Source organism: Mya arenaria, chromosome 9 (genome assembly GCF_026914265.1).
Source record: "Mya arenaria isolate MELC-2E11 chromosome 9, ASM2691426v1".
NCBI classification, from domain to species: Eukaryota; Metazoa; Mollusca; class Bivalvia; order Myida; family Myidae; genus Mya; species Mya arenaria.
Window position 1 is genome coordinate 4,937,594 of NC_069130.1, and position 18,436 is coordinate 4,956,029.

An 18,436-nucleotide genomic window follows, 5' to 3' on the forward strand; every position below is an offset into this window, starting at 1 on the left:
TCAAGTAAAAGTTCAGGTAAAGATTTTGTTGTTGTACAAAAGCGTTAATCATGGCCTTTATTCACAAACTGTTGAGAACAAGATATTTGCATAAAACTTTATACAAATGTAACCAGTACCCATATGCATTAAATTGGCCAAGTCTTTAGCTCTGGCTTTGAACATTTTGGAGTTATGCTCTTTATTGACAAGTTTGTTATAAGAAATATTATTAATCCAGAGTCTCAAACAACATTTACTAGTAAACATTAAGGATAATTAGAGAAAAAACATAAAACAGTTATTTTAAAGTATGAAATCAAATATTTACATTATGAAATAAACATTATATATGTTACATATTCTTTAGCATACAAAAACATAAATGCATGTATGTTTCTGTAATAGTTTTATATAACCAATGTATTTCTTCTTGAAAGAAAACATGGAAATAAATGTAACAAGAATGATCGGAAGTCTAATATAATAATGTATTTCCTATTTCATAATTATATTAAATGTATTTCCTGTTATATATTTTAATTCATTTCCTGTTTTGTGGCTTCTGACCTTGTGTTCTCATGGCAACAGGGGTCACAAGGTCTCTTGAGGTCAGAAGTCAAAGTCATACACTATAAAAAAGCAGTTTATTTTGTATCAACATTGTCTTTTCTTCTGTTACCATGGATACAGGGACCAGGAGGGTCACATGGTTGAGCGGTTCACGTACAAATGGCATCAGCGTCTCGAGAACCTTGAACTGACGACCTCTGCCATTACACCGAACATGTACACAAAGATGGATATGAAGCCCTCGGGGACAACGATTTCATCACCGAAACAAGGTACGGTTAAATTGCTTCTGTTTGTGTTTGAAATGAAATATAACCATAAGACTTAAATATACACCAAGATGGACATAGAGCCATTGGGAACTACAGTCGAACCTCGTTATGTCAACTTTTTCGGGACCTAGTGAAAAAAGTCGAGATAACGAAAAATCGACTCATCCAAATTACAAAAAATATCACCAATCTCAACACGTTTGAGTTGGATTGTACGATGTTTACATCCACAATTGAACGGTCTTGTTAAATATTTTCGTCGTGAAAACAACAAAGAAGAAATATTTGTGTCAGATTTCTTTTACATTTATGGATCACACAAAACACATATAAAACCACAATTGCATACATTTGTACATTGTAAGATTTTATACCGGGTCCTTCTCTGAATTGGTCGACAAACTAACATTTGACATTTTAAAGTTATTCTTTCTGTTCCCATTCGAAATTGATATCTAATCAATAAAATGTACATGTTTTATACAATACCAAAGAGCTTGAGCAATAAATGTCTCTTTAATTAAATACATGTACAAACAATTAATTTAATTATTCGCACCAATTACATTTTTGTATCCCCCAATTATGACAGTTTGTTAAATTGACACGCACAGTATTTTGCGACATGCAACAAACCGTCATGAATATTTTCACACCTACGTCTCGATCTACAGTTCAACATTAAGTACATAGGAAATGTGAGAAATTCGACCACTGGGACTGAAAAACGAGGTCGACATAGCGAAAAAGTCGAGATAAAAAAATCAACACAAACAGATTTATTTTATATAGAATAAGAAGGAATAAATTCGGGACAAAAAAAGTCAACATAACCGGAAAGTCGACTTATCCGACGTCGACCTAGCGAGGTTCGACTGTACCATATCAACTGCTAAACCAGGTCTGGTCTGTTACTGTTTTGTAAAGTTTGTCAGTGGAAACCTTTTTTGAACTCATCACCTGTGCTGAATTCAACTGTAGATAATATGCAAGGATAGATAAAAACAACTGAAAAAGGTTCTTACAAGTCATTGAACACAATCTATAGAAAGCATGCATTAATTTTAATCACATTCTTGGGTAAATGTCTACAGTAAAATTGGTTACCCTCCAACATGTAGCCTGATATGAAGGGGAAACCAACCATATCTTTACCTTAGTAACTGGGTTAAGAACTTTTTTCAGGTCAACCATTTGTTGAAAGAAAATCTGAAAAAGATACATTTGCTTTTACTTTTACCTATCTTTACAAACATTAAGATTGAAGAAGTACCAACCTAAAAGATTGTCATTAATTTGGATTGTTTTTTTTTCATGCACTGATTAATATATAAATTTAAGTTCTTGCAAAAAGTAATGAATTTTATGAAAGGATATTGATATACCAAAAGTAGTAAGCTCTGCTTAGTTTAAGATTTTTTTGAAAAAGGGCCAGTGGGTATATAGTCATAAGTTTACTTATTTTAATGAGATTGAATTCATTTTTATAGTAGTAAAACTTTTGTTGTTCTTCCCAGATCCTCTTGAAGATGACCCCTACAAGGTCGCGGAGGAGTTGACAGACATGATGCACGATATCACCGTGCTAGCCAAGATACATCAACTGTCCACCACTCTCCGACAACCTTACGACGTATGTCAAACTTTACATAAAGCATAGAGACACATTGATGAAACCACAGCCACCATATCAAGTGTTGTAGCAAAGTAAAGGCTGGCAAAATTATTCAAACATTTTACAAGATAAAACTGTTGGCTGGGATTAAGCCATAGTCACTAAAGCTTAATTTTAGTGTAAAAAGAAGTCTGATATGATTTTAAATCACCAAATCCATCACATTTACATGATTGCCAGTTTATGTACTTCAGTTATGCCTCTTGAGTGTGAGGCAAAATCCTTCTAGACAAATTACCCCTATCAACTTTGCAAGACAGACAAAGTCCCTTCCCAAACTTTTTACAAAAACAGGCAAAATCAATTAACCAAATTTTGGACACAGACAAAATTCCTTCCCCAACTTTTTACAAAAACAGACCAAATCCACCAACCAAATTTCGGACAGAGACAAAATCCCTTTCCCAACTTTTTACAAAAACAGACAAAAATCCCCCCACCCACCATTTTTTGCAGACAGACAAAATCCCTCACTATTTTTTGCAGATTTTTTTTTTCTCATGAATATAAAAGATGGGTTGGGGAGGATGAGGTTTGTTTGGAGGTTCTGTGTCTGTCTCCTTTACCACTTGACTTACATAGAAAAATACACAACCAGTGATATACCATAAGCTTACACTTGTTTTATTCAAAATGTAAATTTACAAAATAGAGTGATTTTCTCCAGAGCCTGTCTGAGGATCACCTCACCAAGGTTTTGACAAACCTTCAACAGCAGATACAGGGCAAAGATTACCAACTCCAGATGTTGAACTCAGCGGCTATAATCCTGCTTGACAGACAAAGGTATGTCAGATTGGATAAGTTGGCACACGTTAATTTTGCCCAGACTACTATTATTTTAGCTTTCATGGTTTTCGAGGGAAAAAAAGTTGAGGTATTGTGTAAGGCTTCATATTGTTGTCGATGTCGGCGTTTTCAGCAAAAACTTTAACCTTGTTCATTACTTAAAAAAAAAACGATCAAAATATTCAACTGAAATTTGGTATAAGTGTTGCTGGAGACAATGCACAGATGTACAGCAAGGTCCATAACTCTGGGTTCAATATTGTCAATTTATGCTACTTGATCAAATGTAAGACTAGCTGGTGATGTGAAGAACCCATGTTATAACTGCCATGTTTCAAAGTCAAAGTCACTGTTGAGTATTTGGCCTTACGATTCCTGGACATAATTTTACTGACTGACCTTTATTCCTAAAATGAAAAAGACATACCGTATATAGCGACTATATAATTTGTTTTGATGAGGTAGCAACTCAACTACCACAAAAGTGTCATACTTTTACCTTCATCATTGTTTATATGCATAACTAATAATTATACCCCCACAAACGAAGTTTGAGGGGGTATATAGGAGTGAGCTTGTCGGTCGGTCGGTCTGTCGGTTTTCATGGTTTCCGGACGATAACGGTTACACAGATTTGAACAATTTTTGGTACACAGGTGTAACATCAGAAGATACAGGTCAAGTTCGATATTGGGGCTGGTGGGGCCAAGGTCAAGGTCACTGTTACTAAAAATAGAAAAACGGTTTCCGGACGGTAACTCATGAAAGGCTAGACAGATTTGAACAATTTTTGGTACACAGGTGTAACATCAGAAGATACAGTTTGGTACACAGGTGTAACATCAGAAGATATAGGTCAAGTTCGATATTGGGGCTGGTGGGGCCAAGGTCAAGGTCACTGTTACTAAAAATAGAAAAACCGTTTCCGGACAATAACTCATGAAAGGCTTGACAGATATGAACAATTTTTGGTACACAGGTGTAACATCAGAAGATACAGGTCAAGTTCGATATTGGGGCTGGTGGGGCCAAAGTCAAGGTCACTGTTACTAAAAATAGAAAAACGGTTCTGGACGATAAATCATGAAAGGCTTGACAGATTTGAACAATTTTTGGTACACAGGTGTAACATCAGAAGATACAGGTCAAGTTCGATATTGGGGCTGGTGGGGCCAAAGTCAAGGTCACTGTTACTAAAAATAGAAAAACGGTTCTGGACGATAAATCATGAAAGGCTTGACAGATTTGAACAATTTTTGGTACACAGGTGTAACATCAGAAGATACAGGTCAAGTTCGATATTGGGGCTGGTGGGGCCAAAGTCAAGGTCACTGTTACTAAAAATAGAAAAACGGTTTCCGGACGATAAATCATGAAAGGCATGACAGATTTGAACAATTTTTGGTACACAGGTGTAACATCAGAAGATACAGGTCAAGTTAGATATTGGGGCTGGTGGGGCCAAGGTCAAGGTCACTGTTACTTAAAATAGAAAAACGGTTTCCGGACGATAACTCATGAAAGGCTAGACAGATTTGAACAATTTTTGGTACACAGGTGTAACATCAGAAGATACAGGTCAAGTTTGATATTGGGGCTGGTGGGGCCAAGGTCAAGGTCACTGTTACTAAAAGTAGAAAAACGGTTTCGGGACGATAACTCGTGAAAGGCTAGTTTTTCTTGTCAGCATTGTAACTTCTAAATTACTCAACAGATTTAAATAAAACAATACATGCATGATAAAAGAAGATGCAGTGTGCAGTAACCTTGGAGTTATGGCCTCTTTTCAAAGGAATGGTTTGCCATTCCTGTGTCCAGGCGGCATTTGGGGGTATTCGTCACTCCTGTGACAGCTCTAGTTATCTTTCTTTTTTTTAAATATTTTTAAGTACAAAATATACAAGTTTTCAATGAATACTCAATCCCTGACACAAAAATCCTCATCAAAGAAAACCACACTTTTATTCCCTCACATGTGGCAGGGGAATATAGCTGTCATTTTAACTGTTTTTGTTTTTTTTCAATGAGAACTAATGGATAATAATTACAAATATTACACCTTTCAGAAACAAGAAGTATGTGTTCACGGCGACAAATGCTGAGGTAAAACAGGAGTGGTGTATTGACTTCCTCCTGGCTAAATACGCCCTTGGTAAGTACAGTGGTGTTTTCACTTCCTCCTGGCTAAATACGCCCTTGGTAAGTACAGTGGTGTATTGACTTCCTCCTGGCTAAATACGCCCTTGGTAAGTACAGTGGTGTATTGACTTCCTCCTGGCTAAATACGCCCTTGGTAAGTACAGTCTTGTATTGACTTCCTCCTGGCTAAATACGCCCTTGGTAAGTACAGTCTTGTATTGACTTCCTCCTGGCTAAATACGCCCTTGGTAAGTACAGTCTTGTATTGACTTCCTCCTGGCTAAATACGCCCTTGGTAAGTACAGTCTTGTATTGACTTCCTCCTGGCTAAATACGCCCTTGGTAAGTACAGTCTTGTATTGACTTCCTCCTGGCTAAATACGCCCTTGGTAAGTACAGTCTTGTATTGACTTCCTCCTGGCTAAATACGCCCTTGGTAAGTACAGTCTTGTATTGACTTCCTCCTGGCTAAATACGCCCTTGGTTAGTACAGTCTTGTATTGACTTCCTCCTGGCTAAATACGCCCTTGGTTAGTACAGTCTTGTATTGACTTCCTCCTGGCTAAATACGCCCTTGGTAAGTACAGTCTTGTATTGACTTCCTCCTGGCTAAATACGCCCTTGGTAAGTACAGTGGTGTATTGACTTCCTCCTGGCTAAATACGCCCTTGGTAAGTACAGTGGTGTATTGACTTCCTCCTGGCTAAATACGCCCTTGGTAAGTACAGTCTTGTATTGACTTCCTCCTGGCTAAATACGCCCTTGGTAAGAACAGTCTTGTATTGACTTCCTCCTGGCTAAATACGCCCTTGGTTAGTAAAGTGGTGTATTGACTTTCTCCTGGCTAAATACGCCCTTGGTTAGTAAAGTGGTGTATTGACTTTCTCCTGGCTAAATACGCCCTTGGTTAGTAAAGTGGTGTATTGACTTTCTCCTGGCTAAATACGCCCTTGGTTAGTAAAGTGGTGTATTGACTTTCTCCTGGCTAAATACGCCCTTGGTTAGTAAAGTGGTGTATTGACTTTCTCCTGGCTAAATACGCCCTTGGTTAGTAAAGTGGTGTATTGACTTCCTCCTGGCTAAATACGCCCTTGGTTAGTAAAGTGGTGTATTGACTTCCTCCTGGCTAAATACGCCCTTGGTTAGTAAAGTGGTGTATTGACTTCCTCCTGGCTAAATACGCCCTTGGTTAGTAAAGTGGTGTATTGACTTCCTCCTGGCTAAATACGCCCTTGGTTAGTAAAGTGGTGTATTGACTTCCTCCTGGCTAAATACGCCCTTGGTTAGTAAAGTGGTGTATTGACTTCCTCCTGGCTAAATACGCCCTTGGTTAGTAAAGTGGTGTATTGACTTTCTCCTGGCCAAATATGCCCTTGGTTAGTAAAGTGGTGTATTGACTTCCTCCTGGCTAAATACGCCCTTGGTTAGTAAAGTGGTGTATTGACTTTCTCCTGGCTAAATACGCCCTTGGTTAGTAAAGTGGTGTATTGACTTTCTCCTGGCTAAATACGCCCTTGGTTAGTAAAGTGGTGTATTGACTTTCTCCTGGCTAAATACGCCCTTGGTAAGTACAGTGGTGTATTGACTTTCTCCTGGCTAAATACGCCCTTGGTAAGTACAGTCTTGTATTGACTTCCTCCTGGCTAAATACGCCCTTGGTAAGTAAAGTGGTGTATTGACTTTCTCCTGGCTAAATACGCCCTTGGTAAGTAAAGTGGTGTATTGACTTTCTCCTGGCTAAATACGCCCTTGGTAAGTAAAGTGGTGTATTGACTTTCTCCTGGCTAAATACGCCCTTGGTTAGTAAAGTCTTGTTGTTGTTAATTTTCTATGAAGGAAAAGTTCAAGTCAGTAATATGTGTCATCCTAAGTAGGGTTTAGTATATAGACTGTTCAAAATTGCTGAAATATGACTGCACACCAATGGTCAATAATGCACTTAGTTGATAAAATGATTATATCATACAGCAAATAACAGTACTCAAAGCCTTACTTATCTAATCCTTTACTTCAAACAGACCAGCCTTGAACAAACAGACTGCTGCATCCCAACCCAGTTACTTTCATAGATATAGAGATAGATAGATTTATTTAGGCAATGAGTGCATAACATAGACAAAATGATATGTACTGTAAATATGAAAATATTACATGCACGCAAATATGACTGGTCCATGCCCTGCACACCAGCACCAAGGATAACTCAAAAAGGGTCATAGAGAACCCTCATTTTCATTGGGGTCCCTGCTTTATGCTTCATGTACATACGTATGTTTATTTTTTCCAGATATAGTGAACATTCCCAGTTGGCACAGACAGGAGCAGGGGGAGGAGTCATCCACAAGCCAGCCTGCTCTCTTGATCAAACACATGTCTACTGACATGCAGAGGACATTTACCAAGGTACAGCTGTGCTATATTTGTATCATGACATGTTTAGTTCCATCAGACCAAAAATTCCCTGGTTGGAATAAACTCAACATTTTACTTGTTTTCTTATGTTTATTTAATGGGGCAATTCATATGAAATGATTTTATGAGTAGAGAAAGAATACCTATCTTGTACAATCTTGCATTTTCTAGATCAAATGTGGAGTGCGTGTTTATTTCCCGACTCGGACGGATGGCTCTGTGGAGCACCTATGGCTGTGGTCCTCATCTGAAGGTCAAGGTCAAGTCTCTGTCGTGTCTTTACACACAACCAAACCCGCCCTCACCGAGTCTTTCCAGGTAACGCCATTGTTCTTGAACTCATATTGATCAGTTACATTGTGTTTTATTCTTTGAATGTGTTTGTTGCTAGGTAGAAAAATTTACCATGCAAACATATTGGTGAGAACCAATGAGAAATATGCAAATCTAAGTAGTTGATTAGGAATTGAATAGATATAGAATATCTCCTACAGCAAATTGTATAATACTGGGTAAGTTTTTGGTTTGCTCAAGTTTTCCAAAATGTTTACTGATTGGTCAATATTTATCCAATAATAACTTCTTACCAATCAAATCGTTTTAATGACTCCATTTGCCAAAAGATAACCTGTGACATCTCATCAAACATTTGGCTGCAGATTATTGCAAATCATAGTTATTGATGTTTGCCAGAGACAATCATACCCCAGTTATTAAAGTGACCATGAAAGTATGTTTACTGTAGCTATACTCAAACTGCTATGACTTTAAACTTATAACCTTGAAACTATGTCCACTGTTGAAAATGTACCCATCACCCCCAGGGTGTGCGAAGTGAAGTTGTGTGTGCGGAGAGTGTTCCAGGGTTTGCCGTAGAGACTGACCTCCCTGGCGCCTTCCCAGAGGATACTGTCTGGACCAGCACCGTCGACTCTGAGTATGAATCATTTCCAAGAGTAACTGTGATTCTGTTTCCAAAAATTTAGGACTTTTTTTGCAGAAGCAACTTAAGGAAGCTTTTTATAAAGGCAGACATAATATAACCTAATACATATACTATTAATTTGATTTTCTTCTTGGCAAATATTGGAAATGTATTTTTTTGGCTCTGAAATGATCTAAACAGTACAAAACATAATGGCAGTCTTTGAATTCCCAGTATTGAACTTTGACATTGAAAGAATAATACATTGTACAAATGTGAAAATGTGATTGATGGAATTAGTTTAGAACCATCTTTTCCAGAAACTAATTTTTTACTTGAGCCTTTGATTAACACAAACGTGGACCAGCAATGGTATTCACTTGCAGTTTTTCTTGTCTTGTAATTGTTATTTATGGAGTCAAAGCAAAAATATTCAGAGTGTTCCTTTTTACCTTGACCTCTCTGTCATTCCACAGGATACTGGTGTACAGTTTGAGCGATAAGCGGACCGACAGCCACCGTCACCCGGTGTACACTTTCAAGACGGGCTGTGTCGTCATAGTGATGAGATACGTTGACGACCACGTGTTCTGTGGAAACAGGAGTGGTGTTCTCATTGTATATGCACGGACTGATGGTATGTTTGTGACTTAAAGCTTGTCTGGGGTTTGTTTTAGGAAATTGTTATGTCATGGTAATTTTTATTTTGCCATAACTAAAAAACTATTTATTTCAAGGTTTCATATTATTTATATCAGATGAATACCAAACTTAGTACAAATGTTCACTTTGACAAAATGCATGTTTATAGCAAGTTTCACATCAGCAGAATTTAATTATTGAGTTATGCCTTGTATTAATTGGGGATAATGGACTTGCATGGGTTCCATCATGTTATTATGTTGCTACAATCCACTCACATTTCCGGTCTCTGTGGGGAATTGAAGTGTCCATATACCGCTATTCTGTGTTTACTTATAGCTGGTGTGTGGGAGGAGTTGCAGCGTATTATGTTGGGGTTCGATCCCGTCACATCCCTCGTGTGTGTAGGGAACCGAATGTGGGCAGCTTGTGGGAACCAGATTTACAGCGTCAATGTGCATGACTATGCCATAGTGGTACGACCTTTAATTAATTTTCATGGGGCATGGTACACAATTGCTCCAATATAACTTGATGTATTTAAGGGGCGCTCCGGGCCTTTGGGAGTTTGATAGTTTAAATTTAGGAAAGAAAATGTAAACAACAGATTAAATTAGGCCTCTTTAAAGATTCTCGTTACCCTACTCTCTGGTAGCAAAAAATTATATCAACAAAATTGAAAAAATAAAATTGATAGCTGTAAAGTTTGTTGTTTCGACTAAAAAAACTGCCCTCATAAACATTCAAATGCTGATAACTTTCATTTCAATGTTGACAAATTCTGCCATAACTGTTACTTTGTTTGTATGATACATAAAACTCATTACAAACATGAATGGCGGTGTGTAATAGATATGGTGCCATATGAAGCCTTTATTTTTCACTTTCATATGTTAACAAAATTTTTAGAAAAGTTTTGTATTTGGTTACATCAAAACACCAGCTAATGGCTCCTTAATAGTTTGATGTTCACTGACTATTTTGCAAGTTTAGTATACTGTAGATGATAGTCCTTCAGTTGTAGGTTTAGCTGCAACCACTATTATTGCTTTTAAGGCTTTGACAACATTTGAGGGATGTTTAACTTTATCTTGATGATATGAATTAGGAAAAGCTTCTTTATCCAGTCAACATCTCCATTTTACCATTTATTAATGGCAATACAGTATGTAATGTTTCCTATCAATCTTCTACAGGACCAAGTTGACCACCAGCTAGCTTTTGAAGATGGAGAGAGAATCCACTTCAATCAGATTGTGAAGGCGGGTGTCGGGCTCTGGGCTTCCTTCATTGGGCGACCCAACATCGCCCTCTACCACAGTGAGAGCAGAAAACTGCTGCAGGAGTTTAACATCTGCAAGGCTATCAATGAGTTTATTTTAGGTTTGTATAAATCTGATTATTAGTTTGACTTAGTTTTTAAAGGCCTAGTTTAATCCTTCTATAAGTGCCCCCCCCCCATAAAAAAACAAACAACAACGTGTATCCCCCCAAAAAAACAATTGTACAAAACCTCTGTGTATTGATCTAAATCTTATTGCCTTATTGTCTTATCAGATCTCTTCTCTGAATATCCTGCTGGCTGTGCAGTTTTAGATGTTTTATTATAGGAATGGACCCTAAATGGCCCTGAGCCAATAAACAGGAAATTGGTCCCTACTGTGACATCAGTGCAATTAGCAGGAGATGCACAGCAGGGGATTGTCATGCCAAACATTCCTTAAACAGAGTTCAGGGCATTTCCTTGGTGTTGTTGATATTAGTGTTGACAATGTTGTCTGACAAAATATCTTGAAAAAAAAACACATGCGTGCATTGGTTAACACATGCTTTCACTAAATATTGGATTAAAATACTTCCATTTAATACATTGTGTCACCTGCATAGCATGGTATTCATAAAGGAACCATGCTGTCCGATGGCGTCTGTGGCTACAAACTTTCATTTCCGCTCTCTTGAAGCATTTGTCATGCAATATCATTACCAAACATAGCCACAATGCTTGTTAGCTAAATGTCTTGACTGAGTTTGATCAACAACCATATTACACTATTTTTCGCTCTGGTTACAGCTCTTGAATTGTCAAAAAAACTTTTTTTAGCACTTCTTATCCAATTCTATTTACCAAACATGCTTACAATAATAATGGACATAATTATTATCACATTATTATGTAAAATAAACTTTATATGACATAATTATTTAAATTAAATCATCTTAGATTGTATCGAAAATTACATGAGATAATTTATCTGTAGCATAAAAACAGTCTGTATAATGATTTAGCATTGAATCTCTGGAAGAAAAGGGCCTTCATAACATTCTCATTTACAAACTGATGACCTGTTTAAACTCTTTTCTGTCAAAGTTAAGGCCTAAATAAATCAATAAGCTAAAATATTGTCATTATTGTTTGCAGTGTATTCGGCTATGAAGCAAGAGCGACGTGACTACGAGGTCACATGTCTGATGGCCAGTCTCGGACTTCTCTGGGTCGGCACAAACATCGGAATAATCCTTGCATACCCGTTACCACGGTTACGTGACGGTATTCCCCGGATATATGAACGTCCACAGGTGGCTCTACATGGTCATAACGGCCCTGTACGGTTTCTCATTCCTGTACAGTACGGACCAATTAGTGGTGTACCAATTAGGCGGAGGCCTGAATCATTGTTAGTGAAGTATAAGATGGAAAAAGACGTCTTGGATCATTTGCCAAAGATGGATAGCTCAAATGTGAACAAAAGGGGGAAAAGTTCACCACAGCAACCAAGAGATTCATATCTGAAACTAGGAGATGTTGTGCATGAAAATCCCTATGAAGACATTGAAATGAGGAACAGTATGGGGAGGGGTGGTGAGCCGTCTCACAGGGAGTCTGTCTTTGTTGAAGATGCCATATATGAGACTTTGCCAGGTGATGAAAGTTTGGATAAAACAAACCATCATAATGATGATGATGATGATGGTGATGATGATGAAGAAGTCCCTGATCTTAGTTCTGAAGGATCTCAAACGAATGTTCTAGAGACATCTAGTGAACATACTTACTTCATATTAGAAAAGCAGGATTCAGGCAAGCTAGGTACATCTAACACTTGTGATACTGCTTTGAAAGATGAATCTAATGGTAAAATGAATGAAGGGCTTATTGAACAAACAAAGGGTACCGAAAGTAAGAACTTAGATGGCCAGCATGAAGCTGAAAATGGCTTTGAGGTTGTGCAGAGACGAGCAAAAAAACCTGGTAAAACACAAACCATGGGCCCAAATAAAATAGATTTTGCTAAAGAGCTTCAGAAAAAAGTAGCTGAGAAGAGGCAATCTCTGGATGACCTTATAGACAGAGATGCCAGTAGAACCACTGTTGAACTGCTGTATCCAACTTTGGCACGACCCAAAACACTGGGGCACGATATCAGACCAGGTATGCTGGAATTTGAGGGTGATTCTTCGGAGGAGAATGTGTACACAAGGTCTGGGATGATCACACCAATTCAAGCACGGAAACCTGACTACTCTTCATTTAGAGATAAGAAGAAACATAAGTCTCCCGAGCGGAGTCATAGTGATAAAGCTGTTAAAATTTCTGATAAATCTGACAAAGATGGTGGAGGGAACAAGAAGAAAACTTCGGTATCATTTAATGAAGACATTCCCCATACAAAAGACTTCAAAAAATCTAGAAAAGCCAGTGTGGGGACAAGTTTTACTTCTGGATCAAACCTGGACACTTTAAGGAAGTCTAATACCAACACGATCCTGGTGTTGAGTGGCGGAGATGGTTATAGGGACTGGAAGAAACGCCAGAGTCTTAACTACAGGCCGGAGGAACCCTGCCTATTGTTCTGGATGTACAAGTTCTGATTGTTCTAATGGCATTATTTTAATGTACCTGATCAATCTATTACAAACTAAAACAGCAGAGTCAGATCTGCAGAGATTGTATTCACGAGGCGTGTTAAACAATCTGAAATCTTTTCCACCATGTAAATTTTCGAATTAAAATAGTTTTCAAACAAAAATGAATTATATTTTTTAACCATTGTTTTAAAGATGGTTGTAAACTGTAGTTGTTGTACAACGTATATATTTGTGTATTTACTAGCAAAGCATGGCCTGCACTGGTTACATGTAGAACATCATCATTGAGAAAAATAAATCTTTGTGGAAAAGATGCAGGGACAGATCAAGGGTTTGTTGTAAGAGTCAACTTTGGGCATTCACCCTTTTCCCCAGGAAAACCCACAATCGGCAGGCTTTCAACATGGCAACACAATATATGCATTTTGCGTCCATAGGTTTTGTCTTCTTTTAAATAACCAATAGATACTTGAGCTTGTCTGATTTTGTACTACATTTTAGTTGTCTGCAATTCTGTGAAATTGTAGATTGTACTTTGCTGAAGTATCGAATGCTATCATTCTGTCCAGGCTTATTGTATTGTTTAGAATGAAGGTAACATACATGTAGTTAGTGAATGTCCACTGACATAGTGTAAAGACCAGTTGTGGTAAAGATGAATTTAATAAAGATAAATCATAGTATTTTACAAAAAAGTATGTATTTTTTTATACTATAAAGGATATAATATCTTTGTAAAAAATAAAGTATGTATGCACATATATAAAAGGGACTGGACACCAGATGGTCCAAAAATCGGCAAATACATTATGTCCTCAAAACAATCCCAAAACTATATTAGAAGTAGAGGAGGTCAATGCATTTATCTTAAACATTGAACAAGGATTGATCAAATTTGACTTTTTATTTGCTCAGTACATAGATTAAAAGAATTTAAATCATGCATAGAGTTGTATTGAAAAGTGAACCTGTGATAAAAATATCTTTTTTGTAAGTACATGATGTAAGAAACCTTTATGTATGTAAATCTGTTTTAATTTTTTTGCTAATCAATTAAGATTTTGAGAATTTTGAAATATTCATATTTTTGCTATATATTTTATATATGGATTTAGTTTTTAACCCATTTATATTTTCAGATATCATGAGATATTAAGATATATATTTCTGTTCACAAACAGGTTGAGTTCTTTTCGATTTTTTGCTGCTAAGACCCTGACCAGAATTTTTGCCATTTTTGAGAGAAAAAATAAAACCCAATTTAGAAATTGTCATACCAGCTGACTGATTTATGAAAATTAGTCTGATAAATATATTATTTTGAGTTTTTATATATTTTTACTAATATTTTGGCAAATAGAACAGAACATTAACTTACACATGATGATTTTTTAAGTATCATAAAGTCCCACTTGAAACTTACTATGAAATTGAAAACTATACTGACACTTATTGAAAATTGTTGTTGTTTTTGTGGGTTTTTTTTTTATTCCTTTCTCCTGCGAACAATGGTATTTTTTTTAAAAAAATAACAGAACTATTAAACATGCCTTATACATCATTACGTCATTATTGATAATGTTAAGATCATATGTTGTAGTTGGATTTTGATTTCTCTTATATGTTTATTGTTGTGCTTTTCGTATTTAAAAGTGATAATAAAAAAATTAGCTGCATTTATCTTACACAATTTTATGTTATTTGATTAAGTGTTGAATTGTTTTTATAATAATTATGTATTTTATATTTAAACAGGCCCCAATTTCTTGAACTATCTTAACTGCTTTAACAGCTGTAAGTTTCATATTTAACCAGATTAATTGCTTAAACTTGACTTTGAAAACCAAGACAAAGTTGAAATCATAATTATCTTTAAAACAAATCCTTTCGAAGTCTGAAAAAATATTTAAAATGTGAAAATAACACTTTCTTACCTACTGTAACCAAACAAAAATACTGTGCTAATATTGGTCCATTTATAAGAGTTTTAAGATTGTTTAAGGAATTGGGGCCTGCTTTTTAAATATTTTAACATTAAGTGGTACAAAATACAAGAAAATGTACTTTTTATAGCTATCAGGGTAAGCATTTATCACGGACCTATATAGGTCCGAGGCATTTATGAAGTATTTAAAAAGTAGTTTTCTTGTTTCTTGACTTTTTTCATTTCTTGTGCTAATTATTTTTGTTACTGTTAAAATATCATTAGTAATAATGTTAGTATTAGTTATAGATATAATATACCGGTAATAATTAATGAGATGCCATATTGTTGTGCAAAATTAGTAGTATTAATATTACAAATCAAAACTGACAAGTGAAGTGTTCAGGGCGTGAATTGTTTATATACAAGGCCCATAACTCTTGGTTGAATTAATGTTGAGTTATGTCCCTTGTTTGACTGAGATACAAAAACAGACCAGCATTGGCACTGGCTGAGGGCTGGTATTCATTATTGGTCTTAATTGGACATAAGAATGATTGAGCTAATCGGATTACTTGTTATTAATAACTGACAAATAGAGTGAATGAAGTCAATGATGTATGACCATAAGATAAACTTAATTTGCATATTGAATACCACCTTGGGGGGTGCTTTTGCTAAAATTCAACTCGAAGATTGTGAAAAATTAATATTGCTATAAAAGCAATAAGATGTTAATGTTGTAGTTTAAACATTATATATTTTATTTTACAATGATTATGAAGAAAGTTATGATAACTTATACTAAGTCAATCTTGTTGGCAAGATGTTGTGCGTGAGTGTGGTCTAGTGTTGTGGGGAAAACCAGAGTGCCTTGAGAAAACCCACTTGTCTGGCTTGTTTTTTATCATGTTTGCCTTGTTTGATTTAATAGTTAATGAGTTGGCCTAGAACGAAGCATGTACGCCTTGAAGTACAGAGTGTACCACAAGTTTGTCATGCCATTGATAATAAGTTCTTTTTTATGCCTGGCAAACACATGAGAGTTGGTACAATTTGAAGGGCTACCAGGGGCATAGCTAGCCCTCTATTCATGTGGATTCATAATTGTGCTAGATGCCACTTGAAATGTTTTGAAAATAATGGTGCAATCTGGTGCATTCTGGGCGTTCTGAGGTGCTTTATATAATACTGGAAAATGGACAGTTTAAGGATCATGTACGCATACTGCAACTTTGGCTGATATTTTTTTTGTCAAAATCATGTGAATTCAGCCGCATACTCGCATATAGGCAGCTACGCGCCTGGCTATATTTGCTGATTACTAATATATGAAATAAATCATTGTAGATGAAGTTATTGTAGTTTGTGATTGCTAATCAGATGTGAAAATTCCAATAAAGGCAAAAAAGCTTGTTTCTAATACTTTGTATGCTAATAATTTTAACTCATTCATTTTCCACACATAAAACCTATTCAAATTACACTAAATAATGTTCGGTCACCTAAGCGCAATAACTCATTATCTGCTTCTATTTTCATATGCAGTTATTGAATTATTGCACTAAGGTGACAGGTCACTTATTTGGTGTCAGACATCCAAAATTGTCATGCTTGTACATTGTGTACACTAACAACAAGTATTGTAATAAAAAAATCTATTGTAATATTGCATTTTTTGCAGCCTTTTCTTTGATGCTCTTTATACACATGCGTTATATAGTTGATAATTTGTATATTTGCTATGCAATATGTTCCACATATATCTGTGATTTTTATGTTTAAGAAATGTTGTTAAACTTAAATACATACTCTGTAAAGAGATTGTTCTTGTAATGATAAGATAAATTTAAACTTAAGCAGACATATGTATAGTCCACATATAAAAATAAACGTAACAGAATAAACTTAGTTCTGTGAAAAGAGATACTCACATAAGATATATGATTTATTGATCATAGTTGGCTATGAGGTTTTGCTCAAAATCACATTGATATTTGCTCTTTCAAAAGATGTATGCATACTTTCTAGGAATGCGACTGACATACATCATATAATACCATCATTTTCAGCTCTGCTGTTTTTAGTGTCATTGTGCAAGCAGTTTAACCTTGGCCATTCCTCAATCCTCAATATTTTGTTCAAGATATTGAAATGAAATTCGGTACACATGTCCAAGGACAATAAACGCGTTTACAGCAAGGCCAATTACTCTGGTTTTAATAACTGCAGAGTTGTTCCCCATGTTTACTGAGAGTGAAAAACAACAGACTTTACTGAAAGAAGAAAAAACAGATGTGCATTGGCGATCACTATGAGGTTCTCTTGTTTAAGTTAAACCAGAAGGTAGTAGGGAAATATCAATGTACCATCAATGTCAGCATCAACACAATACCAACCAAATAATGTCAAATTTCTGGTAGATCTTAAATATTGTGGAGATTTAATCAATTTTCTTGTTTGATCAATAATATTTATCATTCCTCTACATGTACAAAACCTGCCATAGATTTTTGTTTGTGAAAAAAATCCTATATTTTTGCCTGTACAAGATAATATTTATGTTGTACATTGTAACACTTGTTTTTCTTAAGGTGCGCTTCCATTCCTTTAAGGCAATATTCCAACCAATAGGTTCTCCTGTTATAACGCTTTTCTTCTTCATTTTTGTTACACTTTTCCAGCAGTGATATGCTTTGAATACATTTACGTATATATTTAGTGCTTATTATAAATGAAATATATCAAAGTCTGTTGTATATTGTTTGTTAAAGAAATAAAAGTCACATCTTCAGTATTGTCAGTCATACATGTATTGTTTTATCCGCCTTGTTGAAGTCATATCCTAAAATGATCTCAAATGAGGCAGATCCCCCTGCACCCCCCCCCCCCCCCCCCTGTCTCCCCCAACCCCGGTATCCAATATACAGTACTCGTGCTTCAAGGCGGTTGCGATCCGATACGCATTCACTCAAAATGCTGCATTATTCGGTACATTAACTAACGAAAAAAGTTCTTATGTTTAATGGCGGGATTCGGCTTGAAAAGGAAGGAGTGTTCTGAACAGAAGGGGGGGAGTGGGGGGGGGGGGGTACCATTATGTCAAATGGTAGACTTAATGAAGGAAAACTATTCCATTGGGATTTTACAACTTAGACGGGAGCATTTTATTAGGAAGTGGTTATGAATCATTTGAAAGAAAACAATAACATCAAAAAGTCAGACATATTTTAATTAGA

At 36.1% G+C, this 18,436-nt stretch overlaps 1 protein-coding gene across 7 annotated transcripts in view; it reads left to right on the forward strand.

Moving 5' to 3' along the window:
* The window catches only part of LOC128246733 (rho guanine nucleotide exchange factor 10-like protein), a 57,163-nt gene extending 39,172 nt beyond the window's left edge, over positions 1-17,991 (forward strand). For all 7 annotated transcript variants that reach the window (XM_052965123.1, XM_052965127.1, XM_052965125.1 and 4 more), the window contains 11 exons: positions 673-824; positions 2,342-2,457; positions 3,167-3,285; positions 5,355-5,440; positions 7,715-7,830; positions 8,011-8,157; positions 8,664-8,776; positions 9,241-9,401; positions 9,746-9,882; positions 10,603-10,789; positions 11,826-17,991. In XM_052965123.1, coding sequence (XP_052821083.1) covers positions 673-824; positions 2,342-2,457; positions 3,167-3,285; positions 5,355-5,440; positions 7,715-7,830; positions 8,011-8,157; positions 8,664-8,776; positions 9,241-9,401; positions 9,746-9,882; positions 10,603-10,789; positions 11,826-13,276 — 2,785 coding nt within the window. In that variant the 3' untranslated portion in view covers positions 13,277-17,991. The remainder of the gene's footprint in view (positions 1-672; positions 825-2,341; positions 2,458-3,166; positions 3,286-5,354; positions 5,441-7,714; positions 7,831-8,010; positions 8,158-8,663; positions 8,777-9,240; positions 9,402-9,745; positions 9,883-10,602; positions 10,790-11,825) is intronic.
* The last annotated feature ends 445 nt before the right edge of the window (positions 17,992-18,436 follow it).